Raw genomic sequence first — 14144 nt, forward strand, 5'->3', positions numbered from 1 at the left:
CATTGTTATAATTCAACAATGTGAAAGACCCAGCCACGCTTTCTTGTTAAACCAAAAAAAAAAAAAAAATGCAATGGGTTTCAGAAGTGGGAAGTAAGTAAATTCTTTTCTCCGTTTCTCAACTAAATACAAGGTGTATGCAAACTTTTGGGGGAGAATTTTTTGAATTGGTAATTTCACCATAAATATGTCTTAGGAAAAAAATCAGAGCGGTTGTGATTTTCACTTCTTGAAACTTAAGGTCCCATTTAATATGTGTATTTAAACAACAGTTTTCAGTTTTTTTAAAAATACGTGTGGGTAAAAAATGTGTGAAAATACGTGTAATATTGTTTAAAAATTGAAAACATGTGTTTAAGTTTATATACCAAACGGGCCCTAAAACTCAGGTCCTCCTCAAAATATGTTAAAATTTGTTTGAATAACATTGGCAATAATAAATTATTCTCAGGTTTTGTGACATAGGTTGTAATTGTGCTAAACTGAATCAAGCTAATTATTAAAATTCTAAGATCATTTAATTTTCTATCTTATATGGAACCCGAGTTGAGTTTGAGTTAAGATTTATTTAACTCTTTTTTTAGTATATGTTTGGATACGGATGAAAAGCAGCCCGTTTTGCGTTTGCGTTTCTTTTTTTTGAGCCATGATTTTTAACTTTTCTGTTAGTGCACTGTTCATACCAGCAAAATAAACTATTCACGGGACCCACAAACCTTACTTTTCAATAACTTTTTCATTAAAAATTGGTCTCACAACACTATTCACACATTTAAAAATTATTTTGCTACAGTGTTTTCAGTTTTCGGTTGAGTGTTGGACATGCAAATGATATTTTGCATTGAGCTTATTAGCTTGCATGTCCGAATGTTCATTCCTTGTGTGAATGATCATTGTGGTCACTATTTATAGTAATTGTTTATTTTTGGTCAGGCCATGCTTTATTGCTTCATTCCTTTTTGCTTGATCGCATTGTGCTTGCTCCATATGCATTTCAAGTTTTCTGCTTACAATGATTGTATTGTGTTGTTGTTTTCAAGAAATAATTGTCCGTATGATTCAAGAGTTTCACAGATTCTAGAGTTAGGTGTGAGTAAGTTTTGTTCAACTGTTCTCAATTCACATGTTAAGTCTAGAGTTTGTTTTAGAGGTTTGTCACGGAATAGTCAAAGGGGGAGATTATAAGGTTGAATTTATTCAATCATTAGTTGACTTTATTCTGTGCCAAATTTGCTTGTAGTTCAACATTTAGAAACCCTGTATTTATGTGGGAATCATGTAAGGGTAGTGTGTGAGAGAGTGTGATAAAAAACTCAAGAGTGTGCACTCAATAAGAGCCTCGCAACTGGATCTTGCGATTGGTGAGTCGCCAAAGGTGGCACACGTGTGAAGCATGCAGGGGGATTAAAGGGTCACGCCAGCTATTGCACTACAGGACAAAACTTCCAGTCTAGCTAGGCAGTTAGCTCGTGACTCAAACTCGTGACTCGTTCCAGTCGAGAGCTCGAGTCGCCAGAACACCCTGTTTGGTTGTAACTGACTCTTCGCATTCGATATACACTTTACTATAAATACCCTTATACCCACAAAATGTAGAAAGCTTCTAGAGAGAATTTTGAGAGAGAAACCCTAGAGAAAAACAAGATTAACTCATCCACAATCTTCATCCTTTGATTCTACAAATTCCTCTACTCTCACCCTCTCTATTGTTACATCCTTGAGAGGTACATTAACCAAATCCTTATCTCACCATACCCATATCTGTGAGAATGTTATTTGGTGCTTGGGAAACAATTCAGAAGGGACTAATTCATTTTGGTTGATGCAATGAGCCTATTACGGGATCCGATAAGTTAGAGAAGATAAGATTCAACGTAACCTTGTTGGAGCAAGAAGTTTGGAGGGCTTAGGTGCATTAGGTAGATTAGGTTTGGAGGGTCTTCTGCTATTCATGTATCCCAACTATATTCTCTAGTGGATTATTGACCGCTTTGAGGGCGACGGAGAGATTTTTGGCCGAGGACTTTGGTTTCCTCTTCGATAACACATCGCTGTGTTGTTTTTGTGTTTGCATCTCTCTTCCCTTAATCTTTGCCTTTTAATTAATGTTGTGGTTGTGATTAATTTCGGTTTAGATTGTTTTACCAATTTTGTTTTAGCTTATTTTCATATTCCGCACATATATTGTTTGATTATAAGCTTGAGTTAGTAATTTGTAAATTGAGGGTCTAAACATTCATAGATGTTTTACATACTATTTGAACATTCAAATTCAACAATGTCTTTATTACTTTAAATCTACGGGGAATGCATTTTGGCAAAATGTAATTTTTTGACCCCACATTGTTAATAATGAAACAATGTGAAAGCCCCAACCATGCTTTCTTGGTAAACCAAAAAAAAAAGCAATGGGTTTCAGAAGTGGGAAGGAGGATATAGATTGTTTTGCTCTCTGAATCAATGTATGCTTCAATGATTGAGAGTAATTTAAACCAAATCCACATTTTTTTACCGGGGTAAGCTTTAGAGAAAAATTGATGTTAATTGTATTTTTATTCTTCAAAAATCAAAAGCTTGCTTTTAGATAGCTACCTTCCTAGCTATCTTCTTTTGCTTTTGTTTCCGTTTGTGTTTGTTTCACATGGTAACTCAAAATCCTGAGCAAGGCAATCCAATAATGCTATAGGTCCTTTCTTTTCTTTTCTTTCCTCTTTTTTTGTGTGGATAATCTGCTATAGGTCATAAAATAACAAAATGAAATTTTTGTAAATGTATCACAAATGGATCACAAATAAGATGAGAGGAGAGAACAAAAATAAAAAATAAAAAAGGTCAAGACTCCATGGTTTTAAAAACCAAACTGGCCAATTTGACTGGAAATCGGGCATCAATTCAGTCCGATTATACCTAAAAACCAAAAATTACATAAAAAGTAGAGATAATCGAAAAATCGGTTGTTTAATAGGAGTACAATTGGACCAGTTTTAGAACAGTTCAATTAAATGTAAAAAACGCTGTGTTTTTTCAAAAAAAAAAATCAAATATAAAAAATAAAGAGTGTTTGAGAGATGGAGAAGAAGAAGCAAATTCTGAATTTAAGAGAGAATAAATAGAAGGCTTAAAGAAGTGGGGACTGGACTCGTTGGGATTTTTTTGCCATTTAACATGATTTTGCTAACAATTTTGTTAGTTGACAAGTTTTTGAAACTAAATTGTAAAGTTGCATCTAAAGTCTCTATGACTTGAGTTCCAAGCTCTGGAACAGCTGACATGTTATTTTCAATCCACGTTATATTTTTTATTCACTCCTCTTTGCACTAAATTGGCTGTCGAAGGTACCTAAAGAAGTTATGGATGATGGTTCTCCTGCATGGAATAAAGGGAGAATTTTCTACACAAATGCCCCAAAGGAAGTTGTGGACGCATATGCAACTCAATTTGCAAAGGACATAGAGTTATTCCTTTTTGCTAGAGCACAAGAGCTTGTCTTTAGAGGGCTACTAGCAGTTATCTTACCTGTTGCCCCTGATGTCACGAGCAACTCAGACACATTTACTGGTACAAAATTGGACCTTCTGGGCTATTGCCTAATGGATATGGCCAAAATGGTGAGTAAAAGATTTTTCAATTCTTCCTCCTTGACCCTTGTTGGGGAAAATCTGGATAAACTAGGTGTGACTTTCAATAAGTTGAAATAGAAATGAAAAAAATTATATATCAGGATTTATTACAACCATTCATCATAAACTTCAAAATTCTACAATCAACAACTTAATTTGAAATTAATTTGTAGTGTATACCTTGCCATCCAAATTATAAATTATTGAATACTTATCCACCCTAAATTATGAGGACATTTGCAATCTATACTCTAACGCTCCGTTTGTTTTGACGTAAAATATTTGCAAAAGTAAAATATTTTACATGTAAAATATTTTACTGAAAATATTTTCATTTTACCATGTTATTTTCATTTTACCATGTTTGTTTTGCATTCTTGAAAATGCGAAAAAAATGTATGTTTCAACAAAATGAAAAAAATTTAACAATCTCACAACCACCACCTAATCTGGCAAAAACCAACCCACCACCACACCACCAACCACCCAAACCACCACCATATCTACACAAACCCACCTACCACCACCCTAACACTCCACTGACTGACCGACAACTCAAATCCACAAATTGGAGAAGGAAAAAAACAGGCCAAAGCCGGCCAACCACCCACCATAACCCACAAACCTTGGCCCACAAACCATTTTAGCCACCAAAAAACTCAGCCATCACCGTGACCCACAAACCATCCCAACCACCCACCACAACTCATATACCAGCCAAAAAGCCCACAATGGTTAAAAAAACCCAGATTTGAGAACCAATGGATGAGTTGACAACGATGGAGGTAGAATTGGTGTGATGGAGGATAAATGAATCGGCGGTGGAGTCAGAGACGGTGTATGGTCGGACTGAAAAAAGAACTGATGGATTTGAGTGGTCAAACCAAGAATCGGTGCACAAAGGTGTAGAGCCGATGATGGCACAAGCGGAGCTGACAATGAGAGAAATCAGAGATGGGTGGCGCCGGGAACCTGAGTGGTTTAGTGTCTCTGGTTTGTGTGGGTAGAGGTGGAGCCGACAATGGCAAAGGTGGAGCTGACGATAAGAGTCGCCGGAGATGAGTGTTGCCGCGAACTTAAGAATGGTTTGGTGGCTCTGGTTTGTGGGAAGGGAGAGCTGAGAGTGGGAAGGGAGAGAGTCATGGGAAATAGTATGAGAGGTACTGAGGGAGAGATAGTGTAGTTACTTTGGATTGAAGGAGTGAAAGCATCGGGGTGAGAGCCAGAGAGCAAATGTAAAATGTTTTACCAAAATTTTAAGCGTAAAATATTTTACATAAATTTGTCTAGTTGATTTGGTTGACTGAAAATATTTTACTTTTGACTAAATATTTTACTGCAAAACAAACACAGTAAAATGAGAAAATATTTTACATCAAAACAAACAGAGCGTAAAATACAAAATTCAACAAACCCACTCAGGTTTGGTGATTTTCTGCCCATATATGATAACTAATGTGGACGATTTAAGGACTATGCAAATTAATGTTCAACTAGAGAGTTTATTTAACATTCTATACTTTAGGGTGGTTGCAAATGTCACAATGTTTAATTTGAATAATCACGAATTAATCTTGAACTAGAGGTGCAATCTTTTACCAACTATAAGGTTGGATAGGTCATTTGTGAAAAATCGCATATATAAACAAGAAAATACCTAAAATTAAACGTATCATTTTAGACCTAAAATTATGTCACCTTGATAGTGAAATATTGCTTCATGACAAAGTCACTCTTTCCATAAAGCATAGACCATTGTTTTTTATTGCAGGGACTACTTAGTGAAGCAAAAGTGGATGCATTTAATACTCCTGTTTATTTCACCATGCCTAAAGAATTGAAGGCATTGATTGGAAGAAGTGGGAATTTCAGCTTTGAGAAAATGGAAAAATTGAAGACCCAGAAAAAGCATCTTTTCTTGCAAACGCCCTCAATGCGTTCTTTGTTCTTGAGAGCCCTATTAGAAGGATTACTTGAAAGACAGTTTGGAAATGATATGATGGATGAGTTATTTGATCGTTACTCTGAAAAAATTACATGGTCCTCCTATTTCTTAATTCCAGAAACTGATAAAACAATTGAATTGTTTGTCATTTTGAAACCTAAAAATTAGATTTCAGTAGTATTAATTCGGACAAAAAAAAAATCTTATCACATACAATGAAAAAGAGAATATTATGTATAAGCAATTATCTTAATTCATGCATCTATATAATCATTTTGAGAATCTCATTGTTTTATTTTCCACGAATCTATGAATACCCCTAGGTCGATCGATCTGATGGTTTCCACTTTTCATGCTAAATTTATTTTAAATGTTCTTTTCCCAAGGAACTATTCCCATAAAGTTAAATCGCACTCGTATAGTAATTTCAACCCAAAAAAAAAATCATACTTTTATACCACACTTTTTATAAACCGATTCCGAAAAAAATTAGCAAATTGAATAAATAAAATTTAATTGATATTCTATCCCAAAAAAAAATATTAAAATTGATATTTATATATTAAAAAATCTACTAAAATTTATCACATTAGACCTCAAAATATAATGTGCCTACCAACCTTTTTTTCATTTGTTCCAACAACACTCTTTTTAAATTTCTTCCTCCTCTAGGTTTTTTATTTAACGGTTCCTCTTCTAACATATTAACTTCTCAAACTTACAAATACATTTTGGATAGATTCACATGTCGAAAAATGATATGAAATTGTTGTGTGTGACATTACTTAAAAAAATAATAATGAATAAAGAAAGAGTCTACCACCTTAAATCAATCGGTATTTATTATTTTACATACTAATTTGGATGGCAGGTTGGAAATTATAAATTGATTTATAATTAGGGTGTTGATCATAAATTTTGAAGTCTCATATGAATTCTCATATGAATGATTGTAATTAACCCTTTTTCTATTTCTTATTTCAAATTAGTTATATCCCTTGGTTAGAATTTCTAACCGAAGGGTTAATTACAATCATTTATAACTTTTTGCACCCTAAATAATAGAATTTTAAACCAACTCTATATAGATATAACATTTTTCCCAATAAAATCTCCAAACATTTTTCACAAGTTTTTCATTATATATATATATATATATAATCAATCAGTAATGCTCCTCCTACTAGGGTCGCAGCCATGTTTTTCTCTTTTATTTCAATGGAAAGAAATTGACAAAGTGAGTAACTCCAGGAAACTAATAAGAGATTGGTTTTTGTTTGTTGTTTGAAAGCCTGTGCAGTTTTTAGTTCTTAAGTAGATGCAGTTCTAGTGGTTAGATTAGGTTCATGAACCCATGTGCAACCATAATACATGAACCTAATCTATTAAAAAATAAATTAGGTTACCTAATCTTTTTTTTTTTAATAGCTTAGGGTGTTGCACTAATCTATTAAAAAATAAATTAGGTTACCTAATTTATTTTTTAATAGATTAGTGCAACACCCTAAGCTATTAAAAAAAAAAAGATTAGGTAACCTAATTTATTTTTTAATAGATTAGGTTCATGTATTCGAAGTTGCACATGTGACAACCTTACTGCGTGGTCCTAATTTATTTTTTAATAGATTAGTGCAACACCCTAAGCTATTAAAAAAAAAAAAAGATTAGGTAACCTAATTTATTTTTTAATAGATTAGGTTCATGTATTCGAAGTTGCACATGTGACAACCTTACTGCGTGGTTGACCTGACCCCACACTGCTAAGAATTTTTTATCACTTTAACTCTACGGGGAATGCTTTTTGACCAAATTTAAAATGTAGTTTTTATCCACCCTCCTTCAGAGGTGGAGTTGCTTATTAGATTAGATACCGTTGGCACTTTGTATGACAGATATGTAACCTCTTCTGCAGAGGCCTTTTAGTTTGTTTATGAAAGTTCCTTATTACCAAAAAAAAAATTGTGTTTGATTTGAAGAAATGTAAAATGCATTTGAGGAAGTGTAAGATGTACTTTTTAAACAATAGGTTGCAAACGGAAATGCTTCGCCCACAAAAGGCCCAGCCATGCTTTTTTGTTAAACCAAAAATAGACAATAGGTTTTTAGAAGGGAGGAGAAGATCACCACCGCACACCTTTGATGCAATGGTCGCTCTACAAGTATAAGTGCTTGTGGAGTGTGGGGGGTAAGAGTCGGGGTTCAAGTCTCCAGGAAGGAACTTCATACACATATATACTTAGATTAGGCTAGAGTAGAATTCTATCTTGTATCAAAAAAAAAAAAAAAGAGGAGGAGAATATAGATTATTTTGCTCTTCGAATCAATGCTTCAGTGATTTAGAGTCATTTAAACTAAATCCACATTTTTTTACTAGAAATGTTAGTGTCACAAATCATAATTTTTTATATAACTCGTCACATGATGAGTTGTAAACAGTAAAAATAAAATAGTGATTTTACGTGAATACATATTTTCACTACTCACAACTCGCTATTTAAGCAAGTTATAGCAAAAATTGTAAATTATTTTCTGACACAGTATTTCACTTTCTTTTTTTTCTTTCGGTGAAAGCTTTAGAGAAAATTGATGTTAATTATATTTTTATCCTTCAAAATCAAAAGTTTGCTTTTAGATAGCACTAAGAGATTCGCATGCCTCTGGCTAGTAGTAGGCATCATTGCCAACAACTTTAGGCCCCGCGGTTGTATTAATTGTATTTTCTTATTCAAAAGTTTGCATCTTTTTCCTTTTTCAAGAGTAAATTCTTTATTTTTTGGATTTAGTCTGGCACCAAGCACAAGATTTTCTTTATAAAATATTTTGTTTTTTTCTTTATAAGATCTTGGCATCGTTAGATTAGGTTCATGTATTCATAGTTGCACATGGTACCTCCTCACCGGTTGTCTTTATTACCAACTACCTTCCTAGCTATCTTCTTTTGCTTTTGTTTCCGTTTGTGTTTGTTTCACATGGTAACTCAAAATCCTGAGCAAGGCAATCCAATAATGCTATAGGTCTTTTCTTTTCTAAAAATTAGATTTCAGTGGTATTTGGACCTAAAAAATCTTATCACTTACAATGAAAAAGAGAATATTATGTATAAGCAATTATCTTAATTCATGCATCTATGTAATCATTTTGAGAATCTCATTGTTTTATTTCCATGAATCTATGAATGCCCCTAGATCTGATGGTTTCCACTTTTCATGCTAAATTTATTTTAAATGTCTTTTTTCTCAAGGAACTATTCCCATAAAGTTAAATAGTACTCGTATGGTAATTTCAACAAAAAAACAAAAAAAAATCATAATTTATACCATGCTTTTTATAAACCGATTTCGAAAATTTTAGCAAATTGAATAAATAAAATTTAATTGATATTCTATCCAAAAAAAATTTTTAATTAATATTTAAATATTAAAAAATCTACTAAAATTTATCACATTAAACCTCAAAATATAATAAGCCTACAACTACGTACCCACCTTTTTCATTTGTTCCAACAACACTCTTTTAAAATTTCTTCCTCCTCTAGGTTCTTATTTAAGGTTTCCCCTTCTGACATATTAACTTCTCGAACTTACAATAAATACATTTTGAAATGAATCACATATTGAAAAATTATATGAAAATTGTTGTATGTGTGACATTATTATTTTTTTTTTAAATGATAATAAAAATTAATAAATAAAGAATGAATGAATGAAAGAGTGTACCACCTTAAATTAAACAGTAATTACGTATCCTACAAATTTTATCTGACCTTCCTCCAGTACTTTGATGCGACCAGTCCAGTCAAATGTCAGTCCACTTATATCCACTTTAGTCTATTTTGACCCATTTTTGTTCATTTTGGTCTATTTTGGTCCATTCAGTCCACTTCGGTGATTCTTTGGAATGAGAGGTTTGTATAGAAAGAAGAGCTACTTCATTGAGAATTATGTCACATTCTCAGCATAATGTTGATAGATTCTTGATAAATTTTTTTTTTTTTTTATATTATTAAAATCTTGTATTTTTTTTCTATATAAATAATAGATTTACTTGTTCCTCAAAAAAATGTTTCTCAAAAAAAAAAAAAAAGATTTACTTATATTTGCTTCTTCTTTAGGTCATTCAAAAAGTATAGAGGATAAACCATTTATAAGAAACATTATAAATAAATCTGTCCCTGGTTGTGATGAATGACAAAGAATGCTTCAGCAGGACCACATTTAGTGGCAAACAAGGGGTGAATGGGAACGAGAACATCTTCAAAGTATTTTTACCTTTCAATACTTTTTGATGGAGCTTCTCTCGTTCCTTTTATCAAATATAATGATGTGAATTGAGCTTTAATGAGTTCTAACATGCAACATCAAGCAATTCCACTTCCTCAGTCCGTAAAGTGTATTGTTGAAACTGGATTGGAACACCAAGTAACTCTAGATTCAGGGGCTCTCACTATAGCTAAACACGAGAGAAAAGATCATTTCTACCAATGTTCACAAGTAATTAAGTAAACCCCCTACCAAAAGGAGTGAACTAATTAACAATTTAACACAACATGATGCTACTAGTTTGTACCAAGACTCTTGTCAAGCCTTGCTCAATCAAAATATAAGATCATTGGAGCATAATGTAGCAGTGTTGTACAAGTTAATCTGGAAATTAACAGGGTATTGGCATCACAAGAGGCAGGGTAAATCTGGGAATTGAGTCTTTTACCGATAAAATTGAAGAAATAATTTATTGGTCAACAGTGATAGAAAATAAAACATTGAAAATAATTATACAATTAGAGATGTACGAATTAATGGATAATTGCTTGCAATAGTATTCTCTTCTTCATTGTTACATTTTATTGCAAGTGAATATTTATGTGGTCGGAATAAAGCAAAAGTCTAATTGTTGCGCTTAAGAACATCTTTACATTTATATTGTAATATTTATTCATTTTAATTAATTAATATTAAAATGCTCCAACACTAAGCATGGCATGAAAATGCTAATTAAAATGATCTAATCGAAGAAGTTAGATATTGGCATCACATGAACCTAGGTCAATCGATCTGGGTTTTGAATCTTTCTTCCTATATATTGCATAGACCCATGATGCCCTTATAATTAAAACTACAACTGCTGTCAACAAACATATGAAGGCATCCACATGGTAATAAATAGCAGGTAGTTGTGAATTTGTGTCTGTTTCAAATAGTACTAAAAACGCGCTCTATAGCCGTGTTTTCAAAGAACGCAACTACAACTAACCTATAGCCGCGTTTTTAAGAAATGCAGTTTAACCTATAGCTGCGTTTTTAAAACACGGCTATAGGTTAAGTCTATAGTCGCGTTTCTAAGTATTTTTAGCTGCATTTTTTTTTTTTTTTTGGATAAGGCCTATTTCCGCATTCAAGATGCATGGTTATCGGTTCAACTGAATTTTTTTTTTTTTTTTTTTAAAAAGGACCTATTACAACATCTAAAAAACGTGGTCATAGCCAAACAAGAGCATCATCAAATTGGAGGTAAGATTGCTCACTATTGCCTCTCCCAAACTCTGCAAAAAATGGAAATTTTGAGCATTAGATTCAACCATTTTCACAATGGGGGAGATGGAGGGCGAAAAGACCTTTGCATTGCCTAAATCATCTGCAATGAATGGAGGAGAGGGTCCTAACAGCTACGCTCAAAACTCCGCCTATTAGGTATTCTTAATAATTCAAGCCTACATTTTTACCTATTTACTTGGAGTACCATATTGTGGTTTAACAGTGTTTGTTGAAGAAACTACAACTTATATGAATTTTGTTGGGATTGATATTGGCATACTTGATAACAATCACTCTGAAATATTAGTAACAATGGACCAAGTTACTTTAGAAGGGGTAACTTTCTTATGGTTAGATTGTAGCGGACTTACACCCGATAAAGTATTAGAACTTCAAGATTGGTTTATTTAAACTTATTTTGAGTTAGAGCCAAATTTATATTTATTACTCGGCTAAATTATACATTTTGACTTTGATGGGTTATTTTTTTCTTTTTTCTTTTTTCAAAAACAAGTTCAAGTTTATTTACCATATACTTGATTAACTTATTCATATTCTTTTCCCGTTTAAAGTATATATCATAGTTAAAATTATGTACTCGTTCACAAATATAATGATTAATAACAAAATTATAATTGAGATTATATTCTTCAAGTTCTTTTATAAACTCTTGAAAACTAGGCTCATTAATCTCATATTGTTAGAATAATATATATTATGACATACTTCTTCTACAAAAATGAACATGTTCATTTATATCATTAAAAATAATAAAATAATAGTTTGATATCTTATGAACTTATTTATAAAGTTAAAAAAAACTCTATCAATCTTACGCCACTTAATAATTGTTTATTGTTTTTTTTCTTTTTTATTCAAAAAATCCACAATTAAATTGTATTTTCTCTTTGTTTTTATCATGTATAACAAATTTCATGATAATTGATGTTATATCATCCGATGAATGTTTAAAATGTTAATCATCTCTCGTGTTGTAGGGAGGAGCTGTTGAATCTGCCAACGAGATCATAGCCAATCACTTTGACATTAACACCCTTTCAATTTCTCCAAACCCAATATGTGTAGCAGACTTGGGCTGTTCCACGGGACCCAATACTTTTATCTCAGTGCAAAACATAATAGAAGTAATAGAGCTCAAATACAGATCAAAAGGAGTAAATACTGAAATCCCAAAATTCATAGTATTTTTCAATGACCAGGTCTCCAATGATTTCAACACCCTCTTCAAGTCCTTTCCTCCCAACAGGCAGCAATTTGCGGTTGGGGTACCCGGTAGTTTTCATGGCATCTTGTCCTTATATCTCGGTGGTATGGAATTCAGATGCCAGATGGAGTTTTCTTGGGACTCAACACTTCTCTAGGTTCGTGGAGGTGGTTTAGAATGTGATAGACTGGGGGAACATCTTGATGAGTTCGCAATGCTAGCTTGGACCTTATGGTTTCAGAGAAACCAGTTGAGAACTAATGATAGAGCCTTCCCGATTTCCCAGTTACTACACAAGCAAACTCATCACTGTTAGTCCCTTATTGTGTATGGTGATGTCGTTAGACTGGGAAACACCAACATAGACAAAGAGAATAAAATTATGTAACATAACAATGAATTAGGAGTCCTAGTATTTATAGACTCCTCAAGTCTTTTGGAAAGAGATATGTCTATTTTCCAAGAGTTGTATCTTATCTAAAAGACACATCACTTCTATAGATAACTAACTTTAACACTTAATCAATTCTCTCCACTGTTGGTTGGTGAAGCAACACTACCCACCAAGTGAGTGTTATTATATAGATGAGGGTGCACCATATTATAGTGTGATCACCAATCACTATTATATACTAACAATCACTAAGTGAGTTTGTTCGTGCTTTTCTAATAATTCCTTCAATTGTTCCCCAGATTAGCTCTTCTAGAGTTGTACGTTGGAATACTTCTCCTAGAGCTATAGTTAAAGTGAACTACGATGGTGCTCTATTTTTTGAATTAGATGAAGCGGGAGTGGGGGTTGTTATCTGAAACCACTTGGGACTAGTATTAGCATCAATGGTAGATAAGGTGCCTTCTATCCTCAATTGAAGCTATTGAGAGAGCTTAGCTGTTGTTCATCCTCTTCGACTTGCCAGTGATTGTGGGTTTCCTCTATTATACTTGAGGTAGATTCGGAAATTGTGAACAATGCTCTTAGAAGTGAAGAAGAATCTTTCACCTCGTTTGGCCACTTGATTGTTGAAGCCAAGACTCTTGCAAGGACCTTTTATATACAATTACTTTCTCCCATACCCGTAATCAAGCAAACTCTATAGCTCATAACTTTACTAGACATGCTAGTTATGTTAGCAATTTCATGATGTGGACGAAGAGTGTTCCTCCACACCTAAATTCTGTAATTTTAGCCGAGCTTGGCTAAGTTTTACTAATATCTATTTTGCTTTCTTCCTACAAAAATAAAAAGTTATAGATGCCATGAATCATTTAACGATGATTTGTTTAATGATGGGGGTGATTCATTTTTGTAAATGTAATTGATAGCATATTAGTTTCAATCTTTGAAAATTGAAATTCAAATATGGCAAAAATATTTTTTGCTTGGGTCTTTTTTGTCATCTTGTCATTTGCTGAGCTTTCATTAGTTGTTCTTGGACCCCGAGATGAGGCATTTCTATTTTCTTTAAAATACAAATGCATTCACCATAAATTAAGCTGCTAATCATCAACATTCTCAAACAATCATTGCAATGGCTAAAACCATAGCAATATGTAGCCGAAGTCTGAGCTGCAAATATTCTGTATTACATGCAAAATTGCAACTTAAATTTGGGAAATAGGCCAATGTTAATGTACAGCTGTATCACCAACAGAAAAGATCAAACTGCTACCTGGATGAGCATACAATTATTTTCCACAAGTCTAGATAATAAACAAAATTGTATTGGGTCATACTTCCAATGTACCATGCCTTATGAAACAGAAGTCATGCATAGCTTCAAAACTTTCCCTCCTCTTCCCGTTGCAACTTGCAATCATACTCA

General features: G+C 33.0%; 1 protein-coding gene across 1 annotated transcript; it reads left to right on the forward strand.

The window, feature by feature from the left end:
* Positions 1-3311: 3311 nt before the first annotated feature.
* On the forward strand, positions 3312-5733 carry LOC115993592 (probable S-adenosylmethionine-dependent methyltransferase At5g37990; the record flags this gene model as incomplete). The annotated part of the gene is made up of 2 exons (XM_031117533.1): positions 3312-3608; positions 5392-5733. Coding segments are annotated over 2 exons (639 nt in total), but the record flags the coding sequence as incomplete, so codon positions are not given.
* Between the last annotated feature and the right edge of the window lie 8411 nt (positions 5734-14144).

The sequence above is a fragment of the Quercus lobata genome, chromosome 1, assembly GCF_001633185.2.
Source record: "Quercus lobata isolate SW786 chromosome 1, ValleyOak3.0 Primary Assembly, whole genome shotgun sequence".
NCBI lineage: Eukaryota > Viridiplantae > Streptophyta > Magnoliopsida > Fagales > Fagaceae > Quercus > Quercus lobata.